The sequence below is a fragment of the Channa argus genome, chromosome 4, assembly GCF_033026475.1.
Source record: "Channa argus isolate prfri chromosome 4, Channa argus male v1.0, whole genome shotgun sequence".
Lineage (NCBI taxonomy): Eukaryota > Metazoa > Chordata > Actinopteri > Anabantiformes > Channidae > Channa > Channa argus.
In genome coordinates, this window is record NC_090200.1 from 22,293,832 (window position 1) to 22,310,508 (window position 16,677).

General features: G+C 39.7%; 1 protein-coding gene across 5 annotated transcripts; it reads right to left on the reverse strand.

Moving 5' to 3' along the window:
- Positions 1–221: 221 nt before the first annotated feature.
- Positions 222–10,547, reverse strand: wfdc1 (WAP four-disulfide core domain 1). 5 transcript variants are annotated; one of them, XR_010914286.1, is made up of 7 exons: positions 10,033–10,547; positions 2,009–2,204; positions 1,682–1,765; positions 1,457–1,597; positions 1,138–1,197; positions 989–1,048; positions 222–894 (listed from the first exon to the last, which is right to left on the reverse strand). XR_010914286.1 is itself a non-coding variant. In XM_067502576.1 (7 exons), exons 1-6 carry the CDS (start codon positions 10,123–10,125, stop codon positions 990–992), a joined length of 624 nt encoding a protein of 207 aa, XP_067358677.1. In that variant the 5' UTR covers positions 10,126–10,546; the 3' UTR covers positions 222–894; position 989. The 5 variants fall into 5 exon arrangements, 4 of the variants coding, with proteins under 4 accessions (XP_067358677.1, XP_067358679.1, XP_067358678.1 ...); XM_067502576.1 differs by having other exon boundaries at positions 1,147–1,197; positions 10,033–10,546; XM_067502578.1 differs by lacking the exon at positions 989–1,048 and having other exon boundaries at positions 1,147–1,197.
- Between the last annotated feature and the right edge of the window lie 6,130 nt (positions 10,548–16,677).

Below are 16,677 nucleotides of genomic sequence, written 5' to 3' on the forward strand. Positions count from 1 at the left end.
CCACCAGCTTATTACATGACCAGCTTATTCTTCCGTAAATAAAAGCAGTACTGAAACTGAGCACCGTTTGAATTAATAGCACAAAGAACTCAACCTGAACATTTAACCAAAACAAGTAAGTATGTAGAATGAAATAGCAGTTTGACACAGTATCTGCTCTGTGCAAAATTCCCTTCTGTTATCATGTCCATACTGCAACATTATGTTGTTATCGTGTGACAGTTTATAGGCAGCCTGGGTTGTTTTGTTTGTCAGATTGTCTGAATTAATTATTGGATGATACACACATGTAAGCATGAAAATTATGAAAAGCTTGGATAATCATTCAGTGAACCCCAACTATTTAATATAGTTTTACTTTTCTAATATACCAATAAAGTAAATTTCAGTATCTGTTGTACAGATGTTTCACATGCAGACATGTAGCAATGATTCATATAATTAGTCGTGTTAGCAAAAGTTTTAAGGCGTATTTGGATTTGATTCAAAGATGCAAGTACTGCAACTGGACCACATTGTCTTGATTATCTCTGCTGACCAGCTTTAAGGTCAGAGAGTGTGTATGTGTGTAACAGTAAGAACCAGTGGGCTCTTTTCCTTTGCATCACCATTACAGCCATCATTCCTTTGATAGACATTAGAGACAAAAAAAAAAGAACACATTTCTTTAGCTGTGTATTGTACTGTAGATGTTGATTGTAGCCTTGTCTCTTAACAGACGTTGTGAGGATTGGCCACAAGATAGGGCTTTGCAAAGTGGAGGTAGCAGATGGAGGTATAGTAAGAGAGCCAGACCTGATCCTGCTTCAGTTTGGATGAGAGCAGATCAAACAGGACTGGGCTGATGTCTGAGGTTGGGTTATGGTCGAAGCTGAGCCTGAGGTCACAGTTGATCTGAGAGCAGACATTTAAAAAGACATAACGGTTTTTGGTTTTTGGTCTTTGGCTTTCAAGATGACATGATAGTTAACAGCAGCTGCAAACGTACTTCATCCCAGGTGCTTGTGGTTATGTTTTTCGTAGCCTACTGCATTGTTAGAACTGGTACCTGTCAGTAAAATAACACATTATCACTTCAAGCAGATTGGCATGCTGATTTACTTATTGTTGTGAAGGTTTTCAAGTTGTCTACATTACCTTACTTACCTAAGTAGTCCTTGTAGTCCTTAAAGTATTTGTGCCTCAAGCCACGTCCGTCTGTAAAAAAAACCCCACCAAAATACTGGATTATAATGCCTGCTTAAATGGCAATAAGGATATACTGTACAGAGATGTTAAGATATTATAGTCTCTTCTTCCAATAGCTTTCCAGGCCAGGCACATCAATTCCCTGTACCTGATACTTCATAACAGTAAAAAATTAATATACCCTTACATCAAACAGATAGTGGGCGAGTTGTTAAATTAAGCTAGTAGATCACATAGAGTCATATGCTATTTGAGTTGTCAGAAATACCAGAGTTTCCTCGCTGTTTGATACACTGTCCCCTGTTAGGGATCCCAGCGGCAGGGTTTCCTTGGTTGATGATGTGGCATTCATAGCCTGTGGGACAGTGGAGAGGCTCATCTCCATCCTCAGTTGTACTGCAGGCTTCAGCTATTGGCAATTAGATGAAAGAACAAAGATGAATTACAATGTTTTTTTTATGTTTTTTGCTGTGTTAGGTGTTTGTCTACTAACCTTGCAAAACTTCCTCTGGGCCGTCTAGCAGCCAGCCGTTACCACCCAGCCATCGTGGCTTGGGTTGCACCAGCCAGTCCAGTACTGTTCAGAACACACACAAACTAAATGGTCAGGCATATTGTTCTGAGGTAACTATAACATGTGCTCCAAAGGTGATGTTTACGAGCTATTAAAACAATAGATATAAAAACTTTAAGATGGGAACCCAGACACTGGTGTTGCACACAGAAACTAAATCTAAAAATAAATCCAAGAGCCTGTTTTCCTTCTTTGACATGAAACTGCTGCTCTGTGTGTAATGATCTGTGTGCTGGTTTCGCTGACCTGGTGGTGGCTGAACAGACTCCAGGCAGGCGTAAATGCAGCCGTTATAGCAACAGCGTTTATGGCGCTCACACTCTGAGTCTGAGCGGCATCCGGGCACCTCACAGGCTCGCTCTGGCAGCATCTGGGGTGGTGGAGGACACCGGTCATTCTTCTGGTGCTGTGTGGCCTGGGGGTGGTTCAGGTACTCGTAATCCTGGGAAACAAAGAAAGAATCTATGTCCAAGGTATAAACGAAAATGTGGATATGCAAGGATTTAGCCACAGAATCAGCAGTATAGTTTGGGATCCATTAAAATCTGCTATGCCCATCAGAAACACAGTCTGGAGTGTGTGAGGCTACGTGGGTAATGGGAATAAATTCAGTAAATGAGGCAATATTAAGATATTGCACAGAGCCAAAGGTTGAAAGTACGTATGCACATTCACAGTAAGATCTGTAATTAAGTACAGTTTTTAAGCTATTTTATAGAAACATGTCCATTTTATGTTACATTTACTTTTGCTGTGGGACATTTTGTACTTTTCACTCGGCTACATTTATTTGGCAGTTTAAGTTACTAGTTATTTTTCTGATGATAACTTTCCATTCTACAGTTAATCAACCATGATGTATTATAATAGATTAAATAACCACTTAGTACAAAAGGGTGATCAATAGAATAAGTGTTTAAAAAAATGTGTTTTCTTGGTGGAGCACTCCAAATTTTATACAGTGTACTCACAGTAGAGCTATAAAATGGTGAGACTTTTGTACTTCTACTACCTCTGCAAAGGGCCTCAATAGTAAAGAAGGTACAATATATAATTTAGGGAAATTATTTGAACAGAAAAAACTGAGCAAGGGTCACTTTGGGAAGCAATTACATAAAATACACATTATGGTTTTGTTAAAATAATCAAATATATTTTGAAGAAAACTTCATAGGACAATTTACATCTCATGTTCACATGGGAAAACCTTCAAAACCAGCTTCAAAATGAACTTCTTGTGTAGTTTTTTTTTGTTTGTTTGTTTTGGCAAGCTGTGTACTGTATAGTTGCAGCATAGAAAATGCCATCAGAGGGCAGCCATGGATCACATGATTATTGTGGCTATGAAACTGAATGCTTGGCTTTAGTATGCATGCCTGCCTGTAAACGTCTTGACCTGGAATAGGATGGTGATTCGCTGTGCGAACAAACACTTCCCTGGTGAGGAAGAAAGTAGGCCACAGAACCCTGAGCAAAGCAAAGTCACACTTCACACATTTCAGTGTTTTCCAATGTGCACACAAAAACAGAAATAACACACGTTTCCACTGTTGAGATCTGCTCTTGCCTGTGTGGTATAATAGTTTTTACCAAGCTGCAGCTTCCCATTGACTCTTGCCAACAGGTTTGTCCAGTATAGTTTGAACTGACTCACACTGCTCGTATTAAAAATCACACATATACGTAGCTAAAATGGCTATTCGTTATTCTGAATTATGCCCACATGGGAAATATTGCAACAGAATTCCAAGAAGCACAGCTGCCCTTGATTAAACATTAATGCTCATATTTCTCATACACCGTAGGCCTTTACTTTTGTGCAGCAAGGACCAATGTGACCAGTTCAATTCCACTTTTTTTACTGTGCTGTACTTAGTGCTTTAACAAATCAAACATCACTTTTACTCCAGAGCAACAGTTAAAAGGAGGTATTAAAGGATGTTTGACCTGGTCGCATCAATAAAGTCCAATGTTCCTCATCACTTTCTGGCCCTGTTTAACAATCATAAGTCATTTGTTACACAGTCTTGATGGTCGGGGGTTGTCAGTAATACAGCTGTGACCACACACTATGCTACTGATAAACAAGCAAGCACAACCACAGAGTTTCAGTATATCTCTGTCTTTTCAGTCATATGGGTATATTTCTTCAGCCATTCATTTAAGATGTCAGGATCTTCCAAAGAGCCTGGTGTTTTCTCTATTGTAGATTAGTAATTATATAATTGTTGGTTGTACTTGATTATTAAAACTGTGCTGTCTGTTTGGCAGCCTTACTGAGGTCTCCTACAAGTCAACCGGAAAAATAAAAACAAATGTTTGGCGCTGACGCTGTGCTCACTTTAAACACACGTTAATTCATTCTGGCAGCTGCAAGCTTAGTGGGTGAACAGTTATTCGAGGGTGGGTGAGGGTGTTGTATGCACACCACAGAGGGATGGAGCGAATAATGTGTGGACCATTTAGTAACATCTCAGGCAAGACACTGAACCCCAAGTTACCTGTCCTGCTGGGTAGATTTGAGCTGTACGGCAGCTCCCCCATTGGTGTGTGTGTATGCTTCATTGTGAGTGTGAATGGGAAGATAAAAAGTAGTGTAAAGCACTTTTGGTCCTGATAAGGACCGGCTAATCCCATTGGGGTCGCCATAATGGATTACTTGGTGCAGGTTTATAAGCTGGATGCCTTTCCTGACACAACCCTCCCCAACTTATCAGGCTTGTTACCTGCACTCAGAGTGGTACGTGGTAAATCCCTGCTTATACACTATAGTGCTTTTTATCTAAAGCGCTTTACTTTAATGTTGCTTCACATTCACCATTTCACAGACACACACTCACACACTGATGTAATGCAAGGTACTCATGTGATGTATTAGGAGCAACTTGGGGTTTGGCGAAAAACACTTCAACATGTAGCCAGGAGGAATTTGGAGTTGAACCATTGACCCTGGGTTTTAAATCCATATAAATGCTAATAGCACTTGCCATACAGTATCAGTACTATGTGATGGAGTGGTGGAAACAAACATGCCTTTGTTGCTTGAGATGACACAGTGCGGAAAATCTTTTGGCTGCCAAATAAGAAATGTCTGGAATATCAGAGACTTCAAGTGAAAAAGTTGAGCAGCTGTTGCAGTGGAAATGTTTTTATTTTTTCTGCTCTACTATTACTCCATTAAAAAAGTCACCTCCCACACTGTGTTAACACAGTTGTTTCATAGTCTTCATTCATGGCTGTGCAGAAATAGGTGAAAACTGTGGAGCCACAGTGGTTCATGATGTCTCCTGGGACAATTAAATGTATGAATGAGGACTGCAAAGTCTGCTGTGATTGAATAATGACATAATAACTCCTACCGTCTCCCCTTGTCTCATATCCGATCTGTTATCGCAGTCTCCTGCCTTCTGCTACAAAAGGTCAAGTGTGTACTTCCTGTTTATAGTGTATGTGTGTCCTCATGTGTAAAGTGTGAGCTTGTACACATGAATACTGCATACTGCAGAAGCCACTCATACAGTACATAACAGTTGTTTTTCTGTATTGATCTGTAGCCGTTCCATGATAACTTAATTTTTTTTTTTTATTGTACATTTGCCTGCTTTTCTGTCATTCAGCTGCTACTATAACTGCTTCACTCTCAGGGCTCCTCTTGTGTCTTTCTCTCTCCCTGTTTTTCAATGCCAGAAGGGCAACCATAACTCCATATCCTGAGCTCTATCACACAATCCTGCACACATCTCTCTGATGTTCCACATTGTTTATTTACACCCCCATCTGCAGCACTACTCTCCCATAGAGACACTGCCAGCGGGTCTGTGTGTGATGTTCATGTCTATCTCTGGGCATGTTTTCTCCCTCTCTTTTCTGTCTCTCTTACTACCTCTCCGTCTCCCTGGTTGTTCTATCTGCTTGATGTTTTTCTCTGACTTTCTTTCTCTCTCTTTAGTGTTGGAAAGCATTGGCACAAAAGGGCTGTAACGATTGATCTCAACTGTTCTTTTTCTCTCTCAGTCTGTCTTTTGCGGTCTTTAGTGCTCTTAGTTTGTGGTTTATGGAGTTTGTGGGGAGAAGCCACCGGAGACCTGCATGGCTCCATAACTGCATTGAGATCAAGCCTCATGGTTCCATGTAGAGATCTCAGACAGATACTAAAATGTTCTCCTTCCTTTGTGCGTGGATACACAACAACACACTCAGTTTTACACATATGCGCATCCAGTGTAGTGCTGCAGGCTTAAGGTTGTACACACATATTCATACACAAGTACAAACTGCATTCTTTCAAACAATATCAGGCAAATGCTCCAGATCTCCAATGCCTACTAAATGAAGTAGCCCACAGCACACATCTGGTTAGTTTTTGGATTGTCAGGATTTATTTCTTTGTTTTTTACCAGCGGTGAATTTGACAGAAAGATCAACAGATGTGCAGTCAGATAGATTCATAACAAGCTAAGCTGTGAGGGAAACAGGCAGCCTGTAAATCTGTTGGATATGAGAGTTTCAGTGACTGATGGGAAGACACGGCAACAGCCAAACAGGTAAAATGCACGACTGGGAAAAGCCGCTGTCAAAGTGACACAGTGGAGGGGAGGAGTGATGTTGAACCTTGAAATGCACATGAACACATTCAACACATATGCGGTGTGGTTCACACAACAGTGTACAGGCAGGCCAACAGTGAATTCAGCAAATGCAAAAAACAGTTTGAAATAACATCTGGTACTTGTCAAATGGATATGATAGTGCCCTTCACAAATTCACCTACTGTGTTATATTTGTATTTTTTTTTTTTTGTAGTTCAGCAGCCACTAAAACCCATTCTTACATTGTACATTTTATTAAAAAAAGGTGGAGCACTTACCGGGGATGGTACAGTTTGACTTTGAAAATCTCTCTGTTGCCAAACAAAGGAATAACTGTCTGAAAGTCTGGGTGACAGATATAAAGTGGGGTTTATGTGGAATCGAGTTTGCGTTTTTGGTTTTTGGAGTTTGCATTTTGGATGTATGCCAGCAGGCATACATCTGACTGGGATTAGTCCTGCTTAAAGCTGCACATTAGTCCACGAAACGTTTGGTTGGCTGGATGACGGAACAAACTAACTGCTGTCAGAAAATCATAACTCCTAGAATACAGTTTTACGTGCTATTAATTTATAGAAAGCTAATTCCTCTGATTTAGGTGCTCTGTTTATTGAAGTGAAGTGAAATTCATTTGCATGTGGTAGGCTATGGGGCACTGATCTTAAGCATATTGATAATATATTCATTGTTGTAATATAGGTTACCTAAAGGGGTCAGAATGCCACAGGATATGTGAACCAGCTTGTTAGCTTAGCTGCTAATTGGGAAATTACTGTTTAAAAGATGTGTTTGCGCAGATATCTCACTGCAAATCATGTCAGTATGTGGAGCAGTTACTATCCTGAAAGAGGGAGGTTAAGTGAAAGAAGTGGTCACAATGCCAAATAGGTACAATAACATCCTCCATTTCTACTTTTCCTCTCTCTAATATCCTTAAATGTCAGTGTTGTCAGGCTTGTATTAACCCATTGCTTGCATGTATATTAAGGCTTTGTCAACTGGTAGTCTTATTGGCTTTAATACTAGTCCAACATCTGTCCAGACAAATAACAGGACGTACACGGAGCCCTGACTTACAGTAATGTCAGGTGCAGTCATAGTGGTCAAATCACATCAAACAAATACACTGTGGAGATTTATGATGTTAGCTTCAAACACTGTTAGAACACATTGACATGCCTCAACAGGTGTCTGAGTTAGATACTGTTATGGCTGTATGGGACTAAATCGTCTAGTGTGTGTGCATGCTAATGCGTTTCTTTTGGCTGTATAAACAAATTTCAGTATGATAGTATAATTGCAAGGACATTTGTCTTCTTTAAGGGTTGAAAGTTCTGTTTTATTGGTCTTGAATTTGTAAATCATTAGCAATGGTTTATTTTTTAAAACTGTAAACACATTTATACAGTTTTACAGTTTAATACAGTTTTCTCATCAAAAATCTAAAGACTACCTCCTTCTGTGCTCCCAGTGTATTATTTGACAGGTAGAGCTACTTGCAAACATGTTGATTTCACAATGTGCAGATTCACAAAATTCACATTTTGTTTACATTTCTTATCCACATTGAGGAATTTGATAACACTTATTAAAAATTTGATTGCCAACAGAGTAGACAACAGCCTTTATTCCCAGATTGAAGTCAGGATAGGTAGTGAGCCTGCTGGTGGACTATCATTTGTCACCAAGTTTAATTTTTAATTTTTTGTAATTTTCCATTCTTTCAAGACATGCTATTCCTTACTAACTGGCTATAATTTGTCTTTCTTCACAGCCCCAGTGTTGAATGAGACAGAGGGTGTCTGTGTACATGTGTGAGGAGCTGTGGTAAAAAATGAAAGATTAAAAGATGCAGAGATGAAAAGGTTTAGAGCAAAGGAGAAAAACTCCATCTGCACAGTCGTCTCAGCATGTTCCAATTACAGTTGCTTTGAAGCGAACTCCAGCAAGATGGTGCTTTTGGTCCATTCTGAGAGCAGGAGGACATGACAGAAAGAGATTTAAAGGAAGGAAAATGGGGTTGAATGGGGAGTTATACAAGGGAGGAAGATGGGCAAGGGGCAAGAGAAAGCAGTGAAGACAAGAAAGGGTAAGCACTTCAAGAATGGCTGAGAATGAGTGACAAGAGGGCCAATGAGGCCATAAACCAGTCAGAAAATAAGAACGTTGATGCATTAGAGCTTGAAAAACGTGAGCCTGTGTTAGCCTGGGACAATCAATCAACACAGAGCTGAGTTAACAAGCAGGGGCCCAGTCTGCAAGTTCAGTTCCTGCCCTAATAATCCACCACAAACACACACACACACACAATCACAGACGTTGTACTGTACATCCAGTGTGCCCTTCAATTACTCATACAAAATTATGAAAATCAACAGTTTATGCCAGCCTGCTGTGGGCTTTCTCCATCCCAACAAGGGTAAAAAACCTCATGTCTATGTAAAAAACAAAAAAAAAACAGGTTTAACAGTGTGGAAATGGTTAACTGCTCTAATTCTAAGGTGTTCAATACATGTTGTAGTGTAAAAGCATATTTCTCTATGTTTAAGTAAACAAAAAAGAAAATGTGCTAATGTAAAGTAGTACATTTCCACACCCCTAAATCTTTGATCTGATTTAGGCTTAGACTAGCACACTGGAAGACACATCACAAAATTTTGGCCAACTCAACGCTTGGACCAATGGCCAACGATTGGCTTGGCGTGTCACAGTGAAACATAATAAGAAATAAAAAAAATACACTTCCTGATTCACTGTTAAATATTTTGTGTGGCCAAAGTGAACCCAAGCCTACCCATCTACATCAGCCAAATGTTTCCAGTAACAGTTTATCAGTCCTACACATCTGTAGCCCATTCCTACGGAAGAATGTCCACTCAGGGATGTTGACCGGCTTCCTTGCACGAACAGCCTGTCTCCAAACCTGTCTCGGCTCTTTACAATGTTTCCATAGGATTAAAAGTCCTTTTGACAGTGTTTAGACTTTCTGCTATGCTGCAGGATCCACTTTCTTATAATCTTCAGCTCCCAGATGGATAAGTTGACTTTTCTTGTAGAATTAGCCTATACAACTAAAATCCATAGTTTCAGGAGTAATGGCAAGTCATCCTGGTCTTGAGGAGGCCCAGATCATAAAACTGCCACCATCATGTCTTACACATAAACAACTCTTCTTATAATGTCTTCAGAAATTTAGTTTGTTCCAGACACACTTCAAACCTGTGTTGTCAGGTTTAGACTTTGACAGTGAAGACCCAGAGTTCTCCTCTTGATTGTCATCCCACTGACTGAACACCTGACTCTAACTTCATTTTAATGAAACAATCATTCAAAAGATTCAGATACATTTTGTTCAGCTTTCTCTCATACTTATCGTTTACGCAAAAAAAAGTTTGAAATCTTTTAAAAACTTTCAAGCCTGACTGTAGGTGCATTGAACTGTTCTTAAGTATTTATTTAATTTCTTGTATTCTCTTCATTTCTGGATTAAGGCGCTTCAGCTCTCAGGTCAACTCTCACCTCAGCTACAAAACTACTCTCACAGTGTGAAACCAGCTCTCTGTAACAGTGTCGCCACTGTAACCATGTGCCATGAACTCTCTCCTACTTCTACTTTGGAGACTTAAGAAAGAATTAGAGAAGAAAGACATACACTCACATGCAAAAGTTTATCTGACCCACCTTATGGTTGAGTCCTCTTTTCCTGATTCGCCTGCCATCACTTTCTGTGGACAGGACCAACAGGGACAGCAGCAGTACCACAGAGCCCGACATGATCTCTGTGCAGCACTCAAATTCCAAACTCTTTTGGCGTCTCCCTTCTTTTTCTTCTCTTGCCCTCTCAGATGTATTCCTTCTTCCTCCTCTTACTCTGAAAATTTTCCTCTAGTTGTTTCCAAGTCCTCTGTTGTGGTGCCTTTCTAGCTGAAGCAATAACTCTAGTCATCAGAGATTACACAAGCCCTCTCTTTCCAGCAGGACCTGCTTTTATATCTGCCCGAGGAAAGGAGCAGGGCAGAATGACAGAGTAGAGGGAAGGAAGGGGAGAGTACAGAGGGGATGAATGAATGCAAGCCTACTAAAGAAACTATGAGGAAAGAATAATTAGGCAAAGGGAGAAAGAAGCTGTCTGTCCATCAGTTGTTGAGAGCTGAAAGTGTCTGCTGGCACAGTGTCTGCACATGTCTCTGGGAGAGAGGAGGGGAGGTGAAAAGAGAGGGGGTGAGTGTTAGAGAGGGCAGTGAGCATAAGACCTCCCCCTTGCCCTCTTGTTGGATCTAACAGCACATCTGGTGATCTTTATGTGGATTTGACAGAGTTGTGTCAATGTGTGGTTGGCACATAATTTATTTCCTGTGGCTTTGTTTCACATGTTTTGCTTGTGTGTGGTATTGTACTGTGGGAGGGAAAATAAATGGCTTTGCTATGTGTGGGGTTTAGCCAAACTAGTTGACTGCTAGCCTAGAGTTCAAGCATGATTACAGTGTAACTATTAACATGTCCATTGTTCTCATTGACAGGATTTGCGTTATTGGTATGGCAGTGAGGTGGGGGGCACTTGAACACACCTGAATTTATGTGGATAATCGGTTTAAAAAGGACACAGTGTGATTTCAGCAGCACTGACCCATAAAAAATGAAAGCATGTGGCGAATTTGAGGGAAAGGGGCCTCTCTGTCTCACTCTTTCGATCATGTGCTTCACTTTTCTTCACTTTCTCATATATCTACCTAGTTGCTCCCTCTCAAACTGGGACATCTCCCCCATGTCTCACACCCCCACCTTACTACTAAACACCCCCCCCCCCCACCCCCACCCCCACCTCCCCATGCTCCATTCTCATTGTCTCGCACTGAAAGGGTGAAAGAATGCTAAGCCCGCACAAATCTCGGTCATTATTAGTTTTACAGGAACAGGGCTCATGTCACTGGGAGGCCCTGGCTTCACTTACACAAAGACAGAGCGTAAAGAAAAAAGTAGAAGGAAAAAAAGACAGAGAGAGTAAGGAGGGGCAGGCAGTGGACTAGAGATCAGACGAAGAGAGTGCATGAATGAATGTGTGAGAAAGACACTAAAGAAAGAGATTATGGTATTTGGTGAGGTACTGTAAGCCAGTAATAATTATAATGTCACAGCAGCAAACACACAATTTAATTCGTACAGTTTTTCTATCTTTGGTTCAGAAAAAAATAACCATCACCATGATATGTAGAAATGACTAGAGTTCCCTGAAGATACAGTATCATGCATGATGTATGATGCAAAAATATTTGGTACAGAGTGTGTCAGATTTTAATCAGGTCTCTTGGTGTCTAGGGAAAAAATAACACTTTACGTGTTATATTAAAATTGACAAAAAATGAACAACACCCTTAATTATGTTACTTATTGGCCCGGTTTTTAGCAGTAGACAATGTATTAATATTCCTGGACATGTTCACAAATACTTTATTCATATCCTGTCGCCTTTCTAAGTCTGGAATTCACTGTGTACATGAATATTAAATAATGTAAACAGTTCCTGATCCGGATGTGGGGTAAAAAAGTCAAACATTCCAGCCTACTGATGCAAGAACACAATTGCACAACTACACACATATTGTACTGTAAGTTCACATGCACAACATAATACACATAATACACACATAAACAGGACATGACATGCAGTCTGGACAGAGCATGTATTTTTACGACTGTAAATGGTAATTTGACCATCAGTCTGTTTGAACTCTCCACATAAAAAGAAATTCCTTTCATTTAAGAAGCATTCTCAGGAGGCAAAGACTCAATGTAGCTGTTTCTGAAGGGAGGAGTGTCTGGCAGTCTCGGGGGCCTTCATATCACATATTTCTCCTCTGTGACGGTCAAGAGACTATTCCTGTCTGATTCATGGTGTAATATTTGGAAGCTGTCCAGAGATGGGTCTGGCTTGGTGGTCAGCCACACGTGACAACAGTATGAGCACTGTAGGTGGGATTTAACACAAGCCAAATGTGCGTATGTGTGGCATTTGTGTTATAATGAAGTCCAGAAGTGCATCTGGTGATAATATATGAGTTTTGCAAACAAACAAACAGATCTGTCCACAGATGTGTTTGTGTTGATTGGCTGTGGTGTCTTTACAAGGTGAGACATGTGGTTAATGTTTCTAAATGTATACACCTGTCATGGATAATCATGACTTTTATAATTCACCATATTTCTGTCCAAAAAATGCTATATATGTTCACAACACAGCATAAAGAACAAAAAAAAAAGCTAAAAAAAAATATTTTCTTTCAGCTGAATGTGTTTAAATTACTTATTTTTATAAGGGTTAGTAACATACGGAGTCCAAGAAAACCCACTGTTTCTCAGCATATACTTGTGTCTTTTTTAAGTCTAAAATGTCATTTTCAAAATACACTTTGACAAGTGACATAACAGTGTACTTTAACCAAAGTTATTTTGGTTTTTTTTGTTTTTAATAATGTCATGCAGGTTATATGTTTACCACTGTTGTAGCAGTTACTGAAATCCCTCAGACCAACTTGTGGAACGTCAGACAGTCTGACACTGGCACCCACAGAGCCATGGTGTGGCTAAAAAAGGAATTAAGCAGGTAAACAGGTCATTCATCATTTGATTGTCACTTTAAAGTTTATTGTCAAGCTACTCCGGTGGGCTTCTCTTGTGTCTGTGTCCTGACGCAGATGCCTTTCAAAGCCATTTATTATAAAGCAGAACTTTCAGCTGAGGTCAGAGATCAGCCTGGGGGTGTCAAAGGTCAGGTGGGACTGGATTCAAAGAGGGGTTAAAGATCCTCTCAGCGGGTATAGGGTACAATAATACACCAAAAATACTTGTTAAACACAAAATAAAAGCTTATGCTTGCAGAAGTTAATTTATGATACTATATCTGTTTTTACACTGTGATTTCACTATCACTTCACTATCATTTTGAACTTTGAAGGGTTTTTACTTGTCAAGTTCATTAAAACCCGATTTTCTGATTTGATTCCTCTGTGAATCAACAGCAGTAAACATCTGTTTGCTCAGATCTGTTGCCCTGTTTCACATTTAAAAAGTGAGCAGTATCTGCATCAGTGTTAGTTTTAATTGAATGTGAACCACCAGTCGATGAAAAGAGCACATACATCTCTGATTAAATGGGAGTATCTGTCAGTGACAAGATGTGTGTGTTTGTATATCTTGTTTGTCTGAATATGAGTGATCTGCATGCAAAGAGCAAGATAGTGTGGTCTGTCAGAAGTGAAAATGTTTCTACACTGGAAATATTATCTGATAATGTACTTCTACATCTGTACTTAAAGATATTACCAATGGCTGAAATGTAGTGTATTGCTTTTAAAGTGTATGTGAGGTATGACAGCACAATGACCTTGATTAGTTTAAGTGCAACATCTGTTGGAAAATGCAGGTTATTGGAAAAATTGGAGAAGGTGAAGAGGATCAAAGAGGGAACAAAAGAACAAAGCTGGAGTAGAAAAGGCAGATAAAGGCAGAGAGAGGATCTGTGATTGACAACAGATAAAGAGGAGTCTATGTAAACCAAACATCTGTCTCAATTGGTATCTTCTCTACTCACTGTTTTCTTGTGAGTTAAGGAAAAACGATAAAATCCATATTTATATGCAGACCAAATGCTTATGTAGCCCAGTCTCATAAACTACAAATAATTGGTTGAGCATGAACAGAGAATTTTTCAAAATAAAACACACCCCATTGATCTCCACACATTCATGAAGCTTCTTTATTCCCAGGGTTTCGGAGGCCAAAGCTTGGGACTCAGAGACAAATCCCACATAGATGTTATTTTTCAGAATGTGCATCTTCATGAGATCTGAGCCCAGCAACAGATCATAGGAACATGAAACTCCACATTTCAAACACAACCCTGGAGGGTGCTGTGTGGGTCTGGTCGCTGGTTGTGCTCATTAAGTTAAACCCCTGTAGTTGGACTAATCATTTCCTATTACCAGTATGTCTCCCTCTTCTCTTGTAATTGGTGCCTAATCTCAACTGCTTCCCTGTCATGATTATTTCCTTTATGTATCTTTGTCCTTTATCCTCTAATGACTCTAACCAGCACAAAGTCTCAATCGTGAGGGTTCCCCCACTATGTAGTATTTGCTTCTTTTCTGCCATTTTCTTTCATTTTCTTCCTTCTTTTCACAGCAACTGTTCATCTCCACTCATGTGCTCCTCCTTAGTTTGCCTTCTCCTCAAATTTCCTGGCAGGTTTTCTTCTCTTTGACTTATCTCTCCCCTTCCCCTGTCCCTCTTCCTTCTCTCTTCACTGCTTTTCTTTTTGTCCTGCCACTGAAGCACTATGAACTGCTTCTGTCCAGCTTTAAAATGCTTCATGTGTTTTCTCTTTTATTTAAGTTGATGTTGAATGAGTTAAATGCATGGAAGGACCCCTAACTGTGTTTTTAACAAATTAATTTAACATGGTTCATGTTTTTTTATTTTTTTTTTATCATTTTGTGTCTGTTTTTGATTTTGGGCAGTGCTGCCTATTTTTGGTCAGTTAGTGTCTATTTTTGGCTGTTTTTGTCACTGTTATTTTTGTGTCAGTTTTTAATCATTTGCACATCTCTTGGTTATTTAAGGATATTATTTATGCATTTTGAGTTCTTTTGCATATCTTTTAACTGGGGTTTTTAAAGAATCCTGACTTTCTGGGTCCTAGAGCCTGTGCCCTGCCTCTTTAGTGATCTATTCATGTTCAAATGTAGACGGCACACGATTCCTGCTGCTCCTCTTCCTACACACACATACCTACATAGTGGTTAATTAGTTGGTAGTAAACGTTAAGGTAAAGGAAATCTGCTCTTTTCATGTACATGAGCAAACAATATTATAATAACCACAGGGTAAGTGGTTCGATCCCCGGCCCTGGTTATATATGTCGAAGTGTCCCTGGGCAAGACACTGAACCCCTAGCAGCCCATTGCCCTCCCCAGCTGTGCAGTGCTGGTCCAAGCCCGGTAGAAATTGGGGAGGGTTGCGTCAGGAAAGGCATCCAGCGTTAAAACTGTGCCAAATCAACATGCGGACAATGATCTGCTGTGGAGACCCTGAACTCACGGGATAAGCCGAAAGGACTAAAACAAAACAAAAAAAAGCATTAGTCTCTAGGCTAACATCTCAAACACACAAACCAAAAAGCCAACAGATACTTTGAGTTAAGGGATTGTTAAATCCACCTATTTTGTATTTAAGTGCAAGAAAGAACAGAAAGGTATTTTAATTTTTTTATTTTTTATATAAATAGATTTAAGTGCATAGGAAGATGTGGAAGAGTTCTGTTTTCAGCAGTTTTTTGAATATTGGGAGTGAGTCTGCTGAGCGTGCAAAGTTTGCTAGCTGGTTCCACTATCGTGCGATTATTGCGCTGAAGAGTTTTGCTTGGGTGTCTGTCGTTCTCCTTGTGACAAGTAAACAACAGTAAACCAGGCATGTCATTCCTTTTATGTGCTGTACAGATTGAGTGTAAACATGGTTTTGGGGAAGTGTAGACAAAATGCCAGTAAAATATTCAAACTTCATGAATCCAGTAACAGTAGATTTTAGGTTTACTGGATTTGAAGATAATTTGATGGATGGATGGCCTCCGATATCTCTTGGCACACTGCTTGTGTGTTTGGTTTTCATGTAGAATTTTCTATGAAACATGGATTATCTTTGTTCCTGACTGGCAGATAAAGGGTTGTGGTGTTTTTTGACCAGCTCTCTTGTAGTGACAAGTTTTCTTTTCTGCAGTCTTTCTTTTGGTGTGAGCATGAGTGTGTGTGTGTGTGTGTGTGTGTGTGTGTGTGTGTGCGTGCATGTGTGTGTTTTCGTGTGTGTATGTTCGTCTGTCTGTGCAGAGTTGATTTCCGTGTGGGCCACTGTTTGTAAACCTTTGTTTGGAGTTTGTTGTTGCAGATTTATGGAGAGTGACGTGTTTATTTATACTTGTTATATTTGCATTCTATCTGATTGAAGATTTTTATCTGGTGCATCTTGTTAGTTTGCGGTTATGAAAGCTAGTTACTTACCAAACATTCTGCAGCAGAGAAAGAAAGCCTTATAAGCTGCATTAAGAATTAACTTTGAAAACAATTTACTAAACAATTCTGAACATATTTCGCTGTTTCTGCAGTATCGTGTAACACTTAATTACTTTTGAGGGTGTTTTAACTGGCCCTGAAAATGAAAGCATACTTAATATACATTGCTTAGGCTTCAATCACTAAACCAAAGACCTGATTCAACTTAGTGTAATTGTGTTGATTATCATACCTGGAAAATCTCAAATCTTATCTGTGGTTTAACTGC

Bases quoted from the DNA above. Each gene is read 5' to 3' on its own strand.
- wfdc1 (XM_067502577.1), bottom strand. From the start codon at position 10,125: ATGTCGGGCTCTGTGGTACTGCTGCTGTCCCTGTTGGTCCTGTCCACA. The intron at 2,205-10,032 runs GTGGGTCAGATA...TTTGTTTCCCAG, and splicing joins AAAGAGGACTCAACCATAAG to GATTACGAGTACCTGAACCA. The intron at 1,198-1,456 runs GTATTTCTGACA...TTTTTTTTACAG, and splicing joins CAAACAGCGAGGAAACTCTG to ACGGACGTGGCTTGAGGCAC.